At 31.6% G+C, this 19,009-nt stretch overlaps 1 protein-coding gene across 2 annotated transcripts; it reads left to right on the top strand.

Annotated features, from left to right (window-relative positions):
• The first annotated feature begins 4,941 nt into the window (after window positions 1-4,941).
• LOC129912292 (uncharacterized) lies at window positions 4,942-15,655 on the top strand. Of its 2 annotated transcripts, none has more exons than XM_055990496.1 (3): window positions 4,942-5,110; window positions 5,416-7,245; window positions 13,117-15,655. In XM_055990496.1, exons 2-3 carry the CDS (start codon window positions 5,583-5,585, stop codon window positions 14,097-14,099), a joined length of 2,646 nt encoding a protein of 881 aa, XP_055846471.1. In that variant the 5' UTR covers window positions 4,942-5,110; window positions 5,416-5,582; the 3' UTR covers window positions 14,100-15,655. The 2 variants fall into 2 exon arrangements, with proteins under 2 accessions (XP_055846471.1, XP_055846470.1); XM_055990495.1 differs by lacking the exon at window positions 4,942-5,110 and adding an exon at window positions 5,133-5,309.
• The last annotated feature ends 3,354 nt before the right edge of the window (window positions 15,656-19,009 follow it).

Here is a 19,009-nt window from a genome sequence, read left to right as displayed (position 1 = left end):
TAAACTTTTTTATTGTTTCTTTATCCATTCCGGAATATTTGGAATGCATTCTTTTTATTCAAAGTCAGACCAGGAATTTATGGAATATTCTTTCACACATACGCAGTTGTGTGTAGGTTGTAGTGAGAAGCTGTCAGTTTTTCAACAAAAACAAAAAATTAAAATGCGCTCTAAAGCAATTTTTGCACATAAATAAATACAAATTGTGTAAAAAAATAATTAATTAATACAAAAGTTTTTATTCTAGGTAATTGTTTTTATTTCTCCATCTTATTCATGAAAAAAGAAATATAAGAGATAATAAAAGATGATTTTATATGTGTTTGTGTTTTAACTAAAAAATGTGGTTGAACAGCTGATTGACATTCTTTTTAAGCTATTTCTGTTTCTTTATTTTTGCGTTCTGGATTTTCTGGATAAACTATTTTGTTTCGCCGGTCTATTCTATTCCTTATTCGGAAAAAATAATGAAACACACTAATTATAAAGAATTGATAGGTGTCCCACCAAGTGAGACACAGTGAGCTCAGCTGAGAGCTCACTTTTTTTTTGGAGACGAAAATTGTTTGGATTCATTTCTCAGTTTTCTTTCTCTTTCTTCCATTTTTTTGTTCTTATTGCGCCTAAGTTTATTTTTTGGTGGTGTGCAGTTATAAAAGTGCTGCAAACATGAAAGACTTAATAAAAATTTTAAGAAAATGTTATTATTTTGAGTTTGCTTCACGAAATAATTTATTTTGAAATAATTTTTTGAAATATATTGGATTCATGTGAGAAATTTGTAGGTACCACAAAATCAGTTTGCTCTATTTCAAAATGACATTGAGCGCTCAGAGATTTTTTTCTTGGTGGGACGCGCCTTATATGAAAATAAATTAATGGGTTGAATCGTTTATTTTCAAAACATGATAAGTCCATTTTGAATAATTTTTGTCTCACACATAAAAGAGATGATATTATTTATTCTTACGAATTCAAATCTTAATTAATAAATACTTTATTATTTAAGGATAATATTTGTAATAAAAGAATAAAGGTTAAAGCCTTGTAATTAAGGCTCAAAAAGTGAAAAAGTACAAAAAAAGTTGAAAATTTTCAAATGCATTTTTGTATAGTTTTCCGGACTGGAAAATTAAAACAAATGATGCAGAAAGCTTATTTTTTGGCCTAAAAACAATTTGTATGCTCTTTTTCTAAAAGTGGTGTATGTAGTTAAGGCTTTAAACTCGGGTGTCCGAGGTTCGATTCCCGAAATTGGAATTGTTTTTTTTTTTTCTCAATAATCGTCAATAACTAAACGATAGTTAAATAGTCTTGTTTTTGGAGAATTTATTCGTTTTTGAATGCAATATTTGATTTTATAAAAGTGTTTGGGAATTTATTCCAGTCAACGATTAAATTGTAAACTCCACAAACAAACAAAAAAAATAATGATTTGATTTGTCTCTAAGTTGCCTTCTTATTCGTATCGTACCTATATAATTTTGAAAAATTTTGCTATAGTTGAACCAATATGAATTTTTTTAATGACCCAAAAGTCAAAACTTACATACATTGAATACAATTTTGGAAAATGCGTAAGGTGTTTTGTTACACATATTAAAATAATTTACTCTAACATTATGGTTATTTGTAAAAATTAATCATAATATTTTTTTTTTTGTTTGTGGAGTTTGCAAATTAATCGGTGATTGAAATAAATTAATAAACACTTTTAAAAAATCAAATATTGCATCCAAAAACGAATAAATCCTCAAAAAACGAGACCTATTTAGCTATCGTTTATTTATTGACGATTATTGAGAAAATAAAAAAAAAACAAAATTCCAATTTCGGAAATCGAACCTCGGACACCCGAGTAAGAGGCAACTACTAAATCACCTAGACCATCGGTTCTCAATCTGTGGTCTGCGGACCCCTGGGGGTCCTCAAAAAATTTTAGGGGGTCCGCGTCAGCTTTTCCATAAAGGCTTGGCCACACCGGAGGGTATGCGGTATAGCGGTAACGATATTTGTACTAAAAAAATTCCACACCTGAACGTTGATGTGTCAGTTTGGAATTTTTTTCATACAAGTACCCTCACCGCTACCCGTACCGCTACCGCATACCCTCCAGTGTGGCCAAGCCTTAAAGCATCAGAAAAACGTATTTAGCATTATTCTAATGTGACGCTCAACAAACTTTGTTCTTTTTATCTTTTTAACTAATTTCCTCGTATTGCATTTTCTTACCCCTCTCAATAATAAATACATGAATCTAATTTTAATTACTAAAGGATCACGAAGTGCTTTTCTATATGTATAATGTCATGGGCTTGCTGCCTACTGCCGGAGCGAAAACTAATTTTCTGCAAATTCAAAATTCTACCCCCTGCTAAATTCAATGATTTTTTCAAATATATTTTCCCACCGCTAGGGGTCACGGATTGCAATGCAAAAATGTATGTTTTCTGGCATTATATTTAAAAATGTTTCACTTCAGAGTTGGCACTAAAAAAAAATTATATAAAAAAAATTAAGGAAGTAAACTAAACTTTAAGGGGTAATAACACCTTGTAAACCACGAAATCGAGCGTCATTTTCATTAGGGTATAAAACAAAGAAGAAATATTATTTTCTTTTGGTGTTTGTTTAGTTTAATTAAGTATATTAATAGGTAACAGAATAGGCTAATGTTAAATTTTGTAATGATGTGAAATTTTTTAAATGGCGGTGTAGTTCAGGATGATAGTAAAATCCTGTGCTACCATCGGGCGACCAACTAACTCCTACAGTTTTTAACCGATTGGGCTGAAATTTTGTGTGGAGCTTAAAAATACTATTTTCTAGTGAAGTACGTAGGATTTTTTTGAAATATTAATTTTTAAAGAAATGGCATTAGTTTGAAAAAATTATTTCATTCCAAAAAACAAAATTCGTTGAAAAAAGACCATAAAATCGGTAAATTTTAATATTTCAAAAAAATCCTACGTACTTCACTTATATAATAAAATGATATAAGAAAAAAACAAATATTATTTTTTATACGCTTTTAAAAGTTGTTTTGAAGGATTCCATTTGTGGCAATCAACTCTATTTAACAATTCCTTGCAACTCATAATTGCATTTATTGTATTTACTTCCAATCTGTTTCGTTTTGTATCTTTCATAATAAAGAGTTGCGAAAAAACTCGTTCTGCCGCTGCGCTGCTGTGCGGAAGACTTAATAAAGCACTAACAAAATCCTTTTTCAGAGGGAAAAGTGTTTCATTAAGAGCATTTAAAAAAAAAAATATTTCTGACCAAAATTCTTCTATTTCTAATGAATTCGAAACCATAGTTTGGCTAAGTAGTGTTCGCCATTCCATATCGAGGTTTTCAATTTCATTTTCGTTAATCAAGTCGGGAATGGAAGAAATTATTGAAGTTGCACTTTCTGCTAAATTTAAATTTAAATGCCTTGAATATGTTTCAGAATTTCGTCATCAAAATCGATTCGCTGTGAAATTTGAGGTCTTATAATATTCTCGGCAAACACCTTTAAATTCAATTATTTCATTTATTTCAATTCAATTAATTTCAATCAGCTCGTTCACCAAACAAACCATTTTACCACGTTTACCTGGTTTCATGAATACCCTTAGAGAAAGCACAGACAGATTTCAGATTCTTTTGGCCAGAAATTCGGAAGAAGGGAAAATTGTTTCCTCTCTTGGGGCGCTCTTTTGTGTGAAAAACTACACAGTTTCAGAGTACCTAAACAAGAATTGAGTTTAAAATGTTGAGAAAAAGTAGAATTATTTCTGTTTTCGTTTCCAACTGTACGCTCGCCATTTTGTATGTAGCCATTTTGTGAGCTGCCATTTTGTACATACAAAATGTAAATAAAACCTTTTTCAAAATTCTGATCACAATGTGCACTGTTTACTGTGACCAGCGATGCCAACTGAGGCATAATTATGCCTTTTAGACATAATATTATTAGCTAAGGCATTGAGGCTAATTTTTTGCCAAAAAGGTATAATTTTTTCATTCCATTCTTGTTTTTATTTTAAAAGTTTCCAATAATTTTTTAAATCTTTTGGTAAATAAAAATACCAAAAATTATAATATTATAATAATATCTTTTATTCGACATTTTATTTACAGAATTTCTTTTTACCATTTATAACTCTTGGTAAGGTTAAATTTTTCGGAGAATTTCATCCTCACTAATCAATTTTATTAGAATTCTGAATCTGTAAAAAAGCAATTTTGTTTCTATAAAAAGGTCTAAAACGCTTGCAAATAGGCAAGTGAACAAAATTGGTGGCATTGGTGAACAAAATTGGTGGCATTGGTGAACAAAATTGGTCATTAATTTTTTTCCAATAATGTAAAGCAATAAATGAATTCCCTTGAAGAAAATAAGTTGCCCTTTCGTGACAAATAAGTAGCCTTAACATAATGTATAAAGCCTTAACTACATTGGCTCAAAAAGTGAAAAAGTACAAAAGTGAAAATTTTCAAACGCATTTTTGTATAGTTTTTCGGCCTGAAAAATTAAAACAAATGATGCAGAAAGCTTATTTTTTGGTCAAACAAACAATTTTTATACTCTTTTTCACAAAACAATTGCTCTAGCCAGAAAAAAAATATTTTCACTTTTGTACTTTTTCAAAAAGTGGTGAATGTAGCTAAGCCTTTAATCAATCAAATAAACATTTCGTTTTGTGTTCTTGCACTTTTTGTATATAATTTTTCGAACATTAACTAAGAAATCTAAATTGGGGCATAATTTAATTGAAAATGCATAATTTTTTCTCGAGTGAGGCATAATTTTGACTGAATGGGTTGACAACGCTGAGTGTGTATCTACTTGTTCAATTTTAAATATAAAAAAAAAACAGATTACTTTTTAAATTCAAAAAAAAAGTAAAAATCGTTTCACTTTACAAAAAAAAATCGAAATACCTACTTTCTCCCAAAGTAGTCTATGCTTAAAATTCCATCCATATATTTCCCATCATTTTAGAATTCCACACTCATTCCCACCATACATCCCTGCATTCATACGGAAGCTGCAATTTTTCACAAGAAAAGAAGAACAAAAAAAAGAAAACCGAAAAAAAGGGGATATTTTTTCCGCGAGGTAAATTTATCCACCATTTTCCTTAAATTCAGCCGTCTGTCAGTTTGGTGTTGCACGTCAACTTGCCAATCACGTCGTTTCTTTTTTCCTTTTTTTGCTTTTGCTGCCCCATTCGCCTGTTGTCTGTCGCACACACACATACACGAGAAAAAAAAACTTGAAAAAAAAACGAGCAGAAGAAAAAGAAAGCAGCGAAAAGGTCAGAACGAACGTAAAAAGAAAAAAACCTTAATCCATTCAATTTCGATAATTTCACATAAATTCAATTGAAAATTTAAAAAATTTTCTTTCCAAATTTCCAACAGCAAACACACCAAACAGGAAAAGGAATTTTTTTTTCACATTTCACATTTTTTGAGAAGATAGAAAAAAAAAAAAAAATTCCCACGAAACACACAAAGGATCAAAAGAGTTAGAAACGACTAGCAGCACTAACCTATAAAAAAAGAAAGAGAAGCAAAACACCATCATCATGTATTCGAATGGCTTCACCCATCATCCCCACCAGCCCCCATTCTATGGAGCACCTCGACCCGATCGACCATACGGTGCTGCCCGAAATAATCCCGGAGTTGGTGGTGGCAATGCCCAAGGAGCACCTCCAACCAATCTAAATGGTGATGCTTCAGCATCCGGACATTACAACAACGCCGCAATCGGCTATCCAGGTAATTATGGTGGCTTTCAGAATGCTCCCGCACGAGGAGGAGGAAATTACCAGGGAAATTCACCAGCAAATGGTGGAAACTATTATGGCGGCGGTGGTGGTGCGACTTTTCAACGAAAACCAAATTTCGTTCCACGCCCCAAGACCCAATTTAGCAACAACAATAATTTCCTTCAACAACAATCTATGTCGCATCATCAAATGAATTCCATTCCAATGGGTATGCTTTCCAAAGAGGAAAAAGCCGAGTTACAACGTGAAAAAGCTAAAAATCCTGGTCGTAATTTGGTCAAGCCCCAATGGGATAATTTACAACCTTTTCAAAAGAATTTTTATGTTCCACATCCTAATTCGATTGCTTTAAGTGAGCAAGGGGTTTCGGATTTGCGTAAAGATATGCAAATCACGGTTGTCGGCAATGCCGTTCCACATCCGATAACTAATTTTGAAGAATCATCTTTGCCCGAATACGCAATTCAAGAGATGATGCGTCAGGGTTTTACTAAGCCAACAGCTATTCAATCTCAAGGTTGGCCAATTGCGTTATCTGGTAGGGATTTGGTGGGAATTGCTCAGACTGGTTCTGGCAAGACTTTGGCTTATATGCTGCCAGCAATGGTTCATATTTCGAATCAGCCTCCTTTGCAGAGAGGAGAGGGACCGATTGCATTGGTTCTAGCGCCAACGCGTGAGTTGGCCCAGCAAATTCAGACTGTGGTTCGTGATTATGGATGTCAGGCAACTCCGCAGGAGATTCGTCATACTTGTATTTTTGGGGGAAGCTCAAAGGTGCCCCAAGCTCGTGATTTAGAGCGTGGAGTTGAGGTTGTCATAGCCACTCCGGGACGCTTGATTGATTTCCTTGAAAATCGCATTACTAATCTATCTCGTTGTACTTATTTAGTACTCGATGAAGCTGATCGTATGTTGGATATGGGTTTTGAACCTCAGATTCGTAAAATTATCGAACAAATTCGTCCTGATCGTCAAGTTGTTATGTGGTCAGCAACATGGCCAAAAGAAGTACAAGCGTTAGCTGAAGACTTTTTAACCGATTATATACAAATTAATATCGGTTCGTTAAATTTGGCTGCAAATCATAATATTCGACAGATTATTGATATTTGCCAAGAGGAAGAGAAACCACAGAAGATTGTTAATTTGCTTAAAGAAATTGGCCAGGCTATTACGACAAGTAAAATAATTATATTTGTGGAGACAAAGATTAAAGTTGAAGAGATCTTGCAAATAATTCGTAATGAAGGATATACAGCGACTTCGATACATGGTGATAAGTCACAGGCGGAGCGGGACTCTGTATTGAAGGATTTCCGCAATGGCAAATCGAATATATTGATTGCTACAGATGTGGCATCGCGTGGATTGGATGTTGAAGATTTGCAGTATGTTATTAATTATGATTATCCAAATTCATCGGAGAATTATGTGCATCGCATTGGACGTACAGGTGAGAAGTTGTTTTGTTTTCATATTTTTGTTTTTATTATTCAAGTTCAAATTGGACTTTATTTTATATTTCAAATGGGTGTGAGTTCTATTTCACGTTATACATATTATGAATATAAATGTTTTAGTTTTAAAGTTGGCAAAAGGTAAGAAAATTTCAATAATTTTAAGAATGCAAACTAAATACGCATTTAAATTGCAATTAGAAAAAAAAAAAACAAAAAATACTGCGCAAGTAAGTAGCAGTTAGTTAGTAATAATAAAATCTTTAATTTGACTGATTGAAAACAAAGCATGCAAATCGATCTGAAGTTTTTCCAAGGAAGTTGTTCCTAACTGTTCTCTTTGTTATTAAATGACATTGCTTAGGTATTTTTCAAAGTGGATTATTTTCTTTTTGGTTAGAACATAATTAATCTGATTTATGCAAATGGACACAATGGTGTATACTTTGTTTATCACGAACTAATTCAGCTAATGTAAAGTTCAGTATTTCTGTGCCTACTTTTGTAGTTTTTTAATTCAGTTCAAAATGAAATGAAAACAAATATTCCTTCTTATGTGACCTTTTTAGTAAAATGAATTATACTAGGGTATGATTGAAATAAAACTAACTCAAGAAAAGACCTATAGCCCACAAACCCTAGTATAATTGAAATGAAAACAGTATGTAGTTTTTTTTTAAGTTGAAGCTTTTTGAAGTTTTAGCTTTTTAAGGCAATTTTCACACTTTTCTTTTATTCTGATATAGGTTTTTCATAAATTATGCAGAATTTTGTTCAAATTCGAAATTTCTGAATAAAGAAATAATTTTGAACAAAATTTCTTATTATTTTAACGGGATAAAATTTATTGTTTTATAGCTAACGCAAATGCTTAAGTTACAAATCAAATTTTTAAATAACCACATTTTATAGGTAAATTAAATTACATATTAAGTTCCAAGATTTGTTCTTATTGTTTACTAGTTTTGATTTAAACGTATTCGTATGTGTCCGTCCCTATTGTGCATCATCCTGAGATCTATATCATTTTGTTTGATGTAGATCTCAAGAAAATGTACTGAAAAATGAGATAGGCCTTTAGCTCATTCTTTTTGCATATGAGCCATTGATCTATATTAAAAAAAAAAAGAATTTCCACCTTACAGTAACCAACAAGTTCATTGTATTTATTAAGCACTTTACTTCTATTGGGCAAAAATTATAAACCTTGTAAAGTGCGGACATAAATAAGACAAATGTATAATGTAAAATAAAAGTCTTCTTCTTACAAAGGAATTATTTATTAACAATTAGGTCAGAACTTGATAAAAAATGCACAAGGAATAAAAACATTTCAAAAATTTTCACAAAAAAAAATATATATAATAGATAACTTAATATTTATAGTTACAAGTAATTTGATTTCGTGCGCAAATAAATATTCTCACACTCCTCCTCATTTGCTTACCAAACCGCATTTTATTCATAAAAATCCAAGTCGAGATGAAGCAAGAGGTTTTGTATATTTTCTGAAGAACAGTATGTACTTACATAAAATGAAATCAACTTAATCCTTAAACAAAATGAGTTTTCGTATCTATATGCTTGGATCTATAACTTAACTTCTCCTCCTGAATCAACTTTTTCTTCGAACAAAGTAGTTGGAGTAGAATGTTCGCGGTGAAGAGATGAAAGAAGTCCTCTTAAACAAATCGCTTCAGACAAGGCGACATTCAGCTTACGTGCTGTATAATGAAACACAAGTTTGCTCTCTGCATGTCCAGCTTCCAGGTACTCCATTCAATAAGAAGATGTGAAACGAGTTCAATTTCGGGATGCTCGATCTTCTGTCCAATTTGCGTCTGCATAACGCATCAATTTTTCTTCATGATTTTTAATTCTGCTCGTATTGAGTATAATTGTCGAAGTTCCAAGAAGACATTCAAGAACTCGTCTTAGCTCTGTCCAATCTGTTTGACTTGGAAAACTTGTCATGCTAGCTAAAATCGAAACTAATGCAACAATATTATGTCGCATTTTAGTGGCTATATATGTAGAGCAAACTGCCAACTAACTTTTGGTATTTCCGTAATCATCAAAAAGTTTGTCAATGTATTGCTTCTGCCGAGTACAAAAATTCCCTTGACCGTCCTTTATTACCTCTAGTCCTAAGTAGTGATGTATGTGTCTTTAATATTTTTTATTTCAAAGTGAGATTTCAGCAGTTATTCTGTGTCTGCGATGCATTGCTTTGAAGTACTCGCAACGATGATGTCATCGACATATTTAAGAAGATAAATTGTTGTCTTGCCCTTTTTTCTTGTAAACAAACATCGATCTGATAAGCTCTGATGTCTGATCAAATCCGTTTCTAGTCAAAACTTCTGATATCGTTTGATTCCAAGAAAACGTTGCCTGCTTCAATCCATATAGACTTTTTTGAAGTTCACAAACAAGATGTCGATCATCAGATTGAAATCCAGGAGGCTGCTTCATATAAATGTCTTCATTTAACTTAATGTTTAAAAATGCTGACTTCGCATCAAAGTGCTTTACATTCATTTTTCGGTACGGCCAGTGAAGGCAAAATTCGGAAAGTGGCTTGTCTAACAATTGGAGCAAAGACTGTCATGGTTAGGTAAAATGGGCTGACAGTTGATGTTGTTACCGTCACACTTAGATCAATGTAGATCCCTTGTGATACCCTGAAGTGTTAAAACCTCATTAAAAAAGTGTAAACCTATGAATCCTATGGTTTGTCGAGCCATTTGGTAGACTTGACAAAGTTCAGTAGGCTGTTGCCTGACAGTTCTGATAGTTCTTCTAATTCATTAAAGAAGTAGTTCCCTAAAAATGTTTTTCTAGTGCGGCAGAGAGCTGGACATAGACAAAGAAGTGAGTGGTGTCTTCCTGTTCGTCCTCATTGCCGCAGCCTCTACATAGGTCATCTGTGCTAAGCCCTATTTTCTTTTTATGGTAGCCCAGTAGGTTATGTCCCGTTAAGATACCTATAAGGGATCTTAAGGAAGGTTTACTGAGTAGTAAGATCTTATTAGATTTTTTCTCGTCGTAATTCGGCCAAAGTTTCCTGGTGTGACCGCAGGTATCTAGGAGGTTCCATCTTTCATTGGTTTTTTGAAAAACATGTTTGACGATATTTCGTTTCATTTCACATTGTGGGATTCTGATGTCATGGTCTATGAGAGAAGGATCAAGTACAGAGCCTTCCTTTGAAGACTGTCACAATCAGTTCCAAATTTTTGTGCAACCATTCTTGCCTTAAATCGTCCAACTTTCCCTTCAACATCACGTTTAATCTTATAATATCCACTTGCAACCAACGATATTCGCATTTTCTGGAGGTGAGACTAGAATCCATGTCTTATTTTTATTTAAGCTAAGTATACACGTTTGCAAGGTATTAACATTGGCCGAACTTTCAAAGTCTTCTTATAGCAACCAATGAGCTGCCAATTATCAATTTTCTACCAAATGAAATTTTTTTGTTTATACGGTAGGTTCATTTTAACTAAAAAATTAGACAAATCATAGGAGAAAATCAGCTGACATCTGCGGCCAAGTTTTTTGTCAAAATTTAATGTTATTTAAACTTGTTTTCAATTCTCTCATTAGTTTTCTGTCAAAAACAGAAAACCGCATGCGAAAATGTTTTGTCGTTTTTCATGAATTGAAAAAAAAAACAAAACTCTTTTTCTCAATTACGAATACAAAATTATCTGCCAATATTAAAAATTGGATAATGTTGTTAGTAAGAACATCATCCAATGACCAATAAGGCAGCAATCGTTCAATAATTTGAAAATTAAAAAAATTGTGTGTTTAGAAGAGTTCATATGTACGATTGCAAGAAGTTTGACAATTTTTGGAAAGCCAATTGGGAAAAGATTGGATGTTTACATGGTTGATAGAAAATTGGTTAAAATTTGTTGCGAAAAATCGGCCAATATTATAAGACCTTCCAATCGTGCATACTTAACTTAAGCTTAAGATGTTGTCTGATTAACCAATACATCACATTTATATGACTGCATGCGAATACAGTCGTTGTTATTGTTCTAGAAACTGTAAATTCTATTTACTTTGCAAAATATCCCGTTTAGTCAAAGCAAAGTGTACATTGCTGCGGAAAAATTCAAGTATAAAAATTTATTACTTGCACTTGTGTATCTTTTTTTTTCTCATTAGGAATACGTACCCGAAAGCCCATAAGTGAAAATATTGATTTTTCGCATATAACATACAAATAACGCTTAAATCGAAACTTATTATTATATAAAATGGTCAAGTTAATTACTAATTAAACATGTTCTTCGTTAAAACCAAGATGCCGACTAAGACTAATACGATCTAGTGTGGTCGATACAATCAAGAATTGATAACATCTTATTTGATTCGATCGATGGTTTGCAATTGAACATTTTACGTCGTTTATCTTTGCTTACAAGAAAAATACCATAAAAAAAAACAACAAAAGCATTCTCACATTGTTGTTTTTAACCTCTTCAAAGTAAAATTTTACTCCTTAAATTCAGGTGGCCTGAATTCAACATGGCCAATATCAATAAGTTACATACTGGTAGTCAACAATTTTATCTAAAAATTATTGCTATTATTTTAGGGCGAAATTACAAAAACTTTGCGATTAAAACCGTGCATAATTTAATGCGAGCATCAAACTCAAGTAAATTAGAAAAAATTAATGTATAAAAAACATTCCATTCTTTTTATGTACTATAATAGCTGCGTTCCTTTGGGAACAGTATTTATCTACTTCTTAGTATTTTATACTGCTTTGAACTACTTTTTAAATAGAGAAATAGTAGATAGTAATTTTTTTCATATGCGAATATATGAAAAATCGGGGTAAACAAAATAAATCAGGGCATCAAGCTTATTTTTATCAAGAAACATAATTAAAATAACAGAAGTCATAGTTTTCTGTGTGTTCAATTACATACAATCTTACAGATTATGAATTAAAACTCCTAAGAAAATCCTCCGACCGAAATTTATGTAAATTTCGTTTTCGTCTAAACTCTAAACGAAAGATGATTCAAGTAAAAAGAGAACACAAATCTTTCGACGATTATGATGCATATCGCTCATTTACCTGAACACTGTAATAACTAAAAACAAAACTGGTTTTTCAGGAAAGGAGTTTTAAATTTAGTATCGATCTTTTTTTGTTTTTAAAAAGTTAATTTCTAAAACAACTAGTGCTTCTTTTCCGTCAGTTTAAAAAGCTAAGAAATGACTTTTTGCAGGATTAAAGATTACTTTATTCTAATAACTTCTGCATTAATAACTCAAAATTCGTGATTTTTGAGTTATGACAGTATTCAAGTAAATGAGTGATATATTAATTTCATTATATTTTCTAACCTTCTGTGTAAATGTGTTACGCTGTCAATTTATGTATATTAAAAACAAGATTTATAAAATTTTATTATACCATATTTGAAATTTTCATTCATTAATTTCATTAGTCAGCAATTCTGCCATGAACTTAACATCAAATGCGGAAAACAAAAACTCTTTGTTGACACACAGCAGATAAATTTCCTAAGTTATTTGTGATTCCCCGCGATGTTTAAGCTTCAGATAGAAATGGGATCAAGAGCAGTATATGCTTGTGATGCAACAACATATATGTATTCTACATTTATTTTTTGAGAAGCAATATTTCACTAAGTATTAACACTAGACTGATTCAAAAAAAATTTTTTTTTTCTTCAAAGCATTGTTGAAAATATTGTTGGAAATGACGAAAAAAAAATACTGCAAAGTTTCAGCGATTTAACTCTTACAAACTAATTTCCCAAAATTAGGGTAGTTTTCTTAATGTTATTTTTTGTCTTTAATTATAGGACGTTGCCAGCAATTGGGAACCTCTTACACCTTCTTTACACCAGACAATGCCAAGCAAGCACGTGAGTTGATCTCCGTTTTAGAAGAGGCTGGCCAGCAGGCCCCCTCAAATCTTGTCGAGCTCGCGCGTAATGCATCAAAGGGTGGCAGCAGCGGCAATGTGAAACGTTGGCAACAAAACCAACAACAACAACAGCAGCAAATGCAACGTAACAATCCGTTGAACTATCAAGCAAACAGACAACAGCAGCAGCAACAACAACAGCAAAAGACATTCCATACTGGTAACAACAATTCTTGGAATCAATCGCAGCAATGGCAAAACAATGGCATGGGCAACGCTGAACCACGGACAACATTCCGACCACAACGACCCATGCAACAACAACAGCCGCGTCCAATGCTAGGCGGCTATCATCACCAAGCGAATGGCGGCGGTTACATGCCCGGACCACCACCCCACATGTACCGACCACGCAGCCATCATCCTCAATTCATTCCAAATGGTAACCAACAACAGCAGCAGCAAATGCGCTACAATCAACAACAACAACAGCAGAAATCAATGTATGAGAAGGCCGGCGTCGATGGTGTTCAGGCCAATGGAAGCGGACAGCAGCAACAAGGACAGCAACAGCAACAGAACGCATATTCCCCATCGCATCACGCAAATGGAGGTGGCTCTGGGGAATACCCCAACAATGTATCCACACCACCATCGACAGCAATGTATGCAGCTCCAGCTCAGTCTCCACCAGCTGCAGCGTATATGTATGATGCAAGCGGTGTCATGGCATCAGCAGTAGCAGCTGCGGCCGCTGCAGCTGCCGCCGGAGCACCATTCGGATCGTATGCAACAGGAGCGCCACCACCACCACAATCTGGTGCGGTGTACTATCATCCCCAGTACGCTACGGTAAACCCGGCCGCTGCTGTAGCGGCAGCCGCAGCTGCAGCTGACGCCGCCGGCCTACAACAGTAGAGCGCCACTGGTTCAGAGCGACGAAAGCAGATTAATCTTTCTTTCCAATGAGTTCCATATTGTTTGCCGCATCCTCTAACCTTACCAAACCCCAAAAAAACCCATCCCCCTCTTTCTCTTAATGAAATCAAATTATCTTAATCAATTTTATTTCTCACATTTGTTATTTTGTTCATATTCTCTCTTTTTCTCTCACTCTTGTTTGTTAATTTTTTTTTCTCAGAGTTTTTTTTTTTTCATTTATATTTAATTTATTTATTAGTATTAAATTAAACAAAAACAAATCGGTAACTAAAAATCGCATTATTTACAAAAGCAAATACGTAAATTATTTCCATCCATATATACATACATTTTTGTTTTTGCTGCACGTGAAGCATTCGTTTTCGATAAATAATTGATAACCTCCTTCCGAGGAATTTCAAGTTTTTCGAAACTAGAATTTTTCTAAAAAATAAGTGACCAAGCATCTTTGACACATAATGTATTTACATATATTAGTTCTATCCAAAATTTATTTATCATTATATTATTGGAGAAATCGGAAATGTTTTTTTTTTTTTTTGTATATCTCTTTTTTTGGAGCGACTCCTCCGAATTATCAAAAAATGCTAATTTCAAATATGTAATGGTAAAATCTATTATATATTTTCCTTTTCTAGTTTTTAAAACTTTTTATATTAGTTTCTAGTAAAAAAAAACCATATAAACACGTATAAAAAATTTCTTCCGAAGCTGATGGTACATTACCATCTATTCGGTTGAACTTTTAAATCGCATTTCTCTTCCAACACAATTAATTATATATAAATAAAAATAAATACATTCGGAATAGAATTTCGAATGACACATTAAAATTCGAAATGAACAAACAAAACATATTTAAATTATGAAGCGAAAATGACTTATATTTTTAATTGTCATTTCTTTAGTTTTAAAAAACAAACAAAACAAAATTCTTTAAGCATTTTAGCCAATTCGGAGAGAACTCCGAATTGCGAGAAATAATTAAAAAAAAAGAAGAAAGAAGAAAAAAAAAAACGCAAAAAATCTCTCTGAAATTTATCGTTTTTCTTTACAAAAAAAAAAAGTTTATTTTTTTTTTTTTTTATATAAACATTAATTAATTTTTTTTTGTTTTTGTTTTACACGAATTTTTTCTGAGTAAACAAGAAGAAATGAAAACAAAAGAAGCTATCATTTCTCAAATTGAAGAAGATAAAATTTATTAATACTAAATAAATAACGCATAAGTATAAAGAAGAAAAGAGAAGAGGATAAAAAAGAAGTATGAAAAGAAAATTAAACAAGAATTATTTACTATTATATTATATATATAGATATATATATAATTTAAATACAAGTGAATATGTGAAGAATATTATATATAACCTATTCAAGAATTACACAAAAAAGAATTAATATACAACACATAATACACATTCAAAAAAATAAAAAAAGAAACAAAAAACAAAATATGAAGAACATGGATGAACATTTTAAAAATATTAATAACTTTGAAATGTGAATTGTAATGAAATAATTATTAAAACGTTCTCATATCTCTGGTTTTCTTTAAAAAAAAAAAACAAAATTATTTATATATTACAAGTTTTGTGATTCTGTTTCAGTGCTGTTCTGTTTTGCTGCTGTACTTGGTTCCGTTCCGTCGTTGGGGCTTGAATTCCACTTGAATCCACTTTAGTTTAGGTGCTTTAGGTACTACAATGACCACAGTAGAAGAAAACACTCATTCTCCTCCGGAATTCTTAGTTGGATTTCGAGAACTTAAGGATTATATTTGAGGTAAGTCTTGTTTTGTACCGATTATTTTGTTTACGAAATAATTTGTGTAGTTAAATTTTGTATTATAGTTTTCAGTCTTAACCAGTTTGTTCATTGGTGGATGACTTAATACCTATTTTTAAGCAACTATTCATTGCCATAGTCTCCACAAAGGAAACCTGAATACAAAATTTACATACGTTTACATAATTTGGACACAGTGATGAAAAATATCCTTAAGAGTCTGATTTTGTTAGCAATTTACAGAGCAGTATTCAAATTGAGTAAAAACATAAAAATAGAAGTTTTTATAAAACATGATATTTTGTAAACAGCAATAATATTTTTAATAAGTGCTTTCATTTGTTCGATTAATTTTTATATAATGTTAAAGCAAGTAGAATCCAACTGATTAATTGTACAAAATGATTTTTAATTATTCTCATAAAATAATATATAATGCAAATATTGATGTACATAAGGGTGGTCCTGATTCTTAATTTTGTTTAATGCATTCTAATTTTTTCCCGATCTGAATTTCATCTTTTAAGTTGCAGTAAATTTTTAAGTTACCTAAATTATTATTAATATAGCCGTGTATTTTGTACAACTCAGAAGTTACTCATTCTTTTCATTTTTACAATAAAATAAAAAAAAAATGAGTAGTTGCTGTGTTGTAGAAAAAACTGGGCTTATGAAGACAAATTAAGAAAACTAAAGACTTTTTTTATTAACAATTTTGAATTGAGACGGCTAATTTGTATAACTACAGTATCACCCTTATTAATATTTTTTGTTTGTGCTGAAAGAAATAATTTTTACAGAAAAAAAAAAATATTAAAAACATTGTACATACTTAATATTTATACAAAATTATGTTTGAATATTTCATAATTTGTGATTTTAATTGCGAATGTTTTCCATTTTCATACAAAGCTCAATTATTTGAATAGAAAACGAGAAAATAAAATCAAACATTGTATTTGAAAATTTATTCGAAGAAATTAACGAAGCAAAATATCAAAAATAAAAACTTAACACTTAAACAATTAAGTCAATTTTTGTTTGTATTTTGTTGCATCATATCTGAACATTTGGATACAAATGGATAAAATTAGTTAGAATTTTGTAGGGTCGTATAGTTTTTAACGATTTTTCAATTATGTAACATTTTGTGATTTTTTTTTTTTTTTTGAGAAGTTATGATTAACTTTTTCTTGAAAAAAAGCTCGTGGTTTATTTTAATTTATTTTTGGCTATACATTAGGATATCCTAATTTTAATGCTCATATAAAATTATTCACCAAGTTTCAATTCCCTATCTTTATGGTTTCCATACAAAATTGTATCTATAAATTACTTGTATTTTTGAAGTGTTTCATTTAAAATTTTGTTAACACTGCACAATTGTTACAAATATCTTCAGCACTTGAGAAGTGCACGAACAAATTAATTTTATTTCTTTAATGTTAAAAGAAACGTCAATATCATTTTTTCATGATAATGTTTGAAAAAAAAAGTCAGAAAAAAAGCTATCACGGAATCCATTGTAATTGTCATCATTTTGTTGGTTTTCATAACAAATCTACGATACAAATGGAATTCGTTATAAATTTATTAATTTTGACGAGTCTGAAAATGTAGTTTTCGTCATGCTGCCCATGGGGTGGTCAATCCACTGAAGCGATTGGGTTCAAACTTGGTTGTTAAGTGTTTTTGACAGAGGTCGAAAAAAATCTCAACCTTTTCAAAGATCTTTCAATTACACTTATCTCCTGAGATTTTTATTTATGATCTCTCAATAACCGCCGTATGAGCAACGGCGTATACAAGGGGGGGGTCACGGGGTCATGACCCCCCCCAAGAACTCAGAACTTAAAAAAGAATTTGTTATGTGATACTGAAATCTCTTGAGTAATATTATTTTTAAAATGTTGAAGTTTTAGAACATGAACGAAAATTAAAGGTAAAAAAAATTTTTGGTATTCAAACAAACTATTTTACCATCTTTTGGGGATGTGGTCATATTTTTAGCGAACGCTATGCTGGATTAGGATTATTTTGATTCGTTCGATAATATTAGTTGAGCTGTGCTGTAGAGTTTTGTATGGAAACAAAATCCGGATAAGTATTATATTCAAAGCTTTTTAAAAGAAATTGAATCTAGTAGGTACACAAAAATAATATCTTAAGGGCAAGACACTGCTTACCAGCAAATAAAAGAAGCAGTCATATCTTCTATTTTTTTATATGATGAAGTGAATAAAATATGTTTTAAATAGGGAAGCTTTCTGTGGCCTTGCTGTGTGGAGGTCAATTCTGTTGATAAAATTCGTCATCGGCAAAATGTTAAAGAAGGATATCATTTCTCAAATCTTTTTAGTTTTTTGCAATGTTCCAGTTCAATACATTCGTCTGATAAAATTTGGTGAATTTTGTTTGCTTACAGAATATAACAGTATTTTGTACATACTAAATTTGCTAGATCTGTTGCATTTTTTAAAACAACTATCGATTTGTTAATCATCAATGGCCAGCCAATTATAGAAGCAATGTAAGCAACCTTATCTAAGGCAATTTAAATATTATTATTAAATATCACTTAGGGCTAATTTTTTGAATAGTTAGATAAACCTAAGTTAGAGCTTATTCCTACGAATAAAAGTTTTTTTTTATAGTGACCTTTATTCTTCTGATAGTCTATCTGACGATTGAAAAAGCAGGGCTTAATCTAAAAAATACAACTGAATGTTTCTTATATTGTAAACCGCTGATTAATACCTGAAAACGGTTGAATTTCAAAATATCGCCAAAATTATTTTTTTTGTCTTTACTATTTTAATAGTGGTATTTTAAATTCCCATACAATTTTAAAACAAAATTTAAAAAAAAATTATATTTTCAATGCAATTTTTTTTACAAAACTGCGATTCGTTTGCCTGAGGTTAGGAAGACTTAATTCAAAAGTTAAAACTGTTATTAAGTAAAAACGATTTTTATTTTAACTTTCTGGGCTAGCGGAAAACAATGAACAGTTGTTTTAAGGAAAATTATTCAATCGAAGTACTCGTTCAGTACATTTTATTTTTAGGAGAGGATAGCCTCAATTGGTCAAAATTAAAGAA

This window comes from Episyrphus balteatus, chromosome 2 (genome assembly GCF_945859705.1).
Source record: "Episyrphus balteatus chromosome 2, idEpiBalt1.1, whole genome shotgun sequence".
Lineage (NCBI taxonomy): Eukaryota > Metazoa > Arthropoda > Insecta > Diptera > Syrphidae > Episyrphus > Episyrphus balteatus.
Note: the sequence above shows the minus strand (reverse complement) of the source record. Positions and strands in the feature narration are given on the sequence as shown.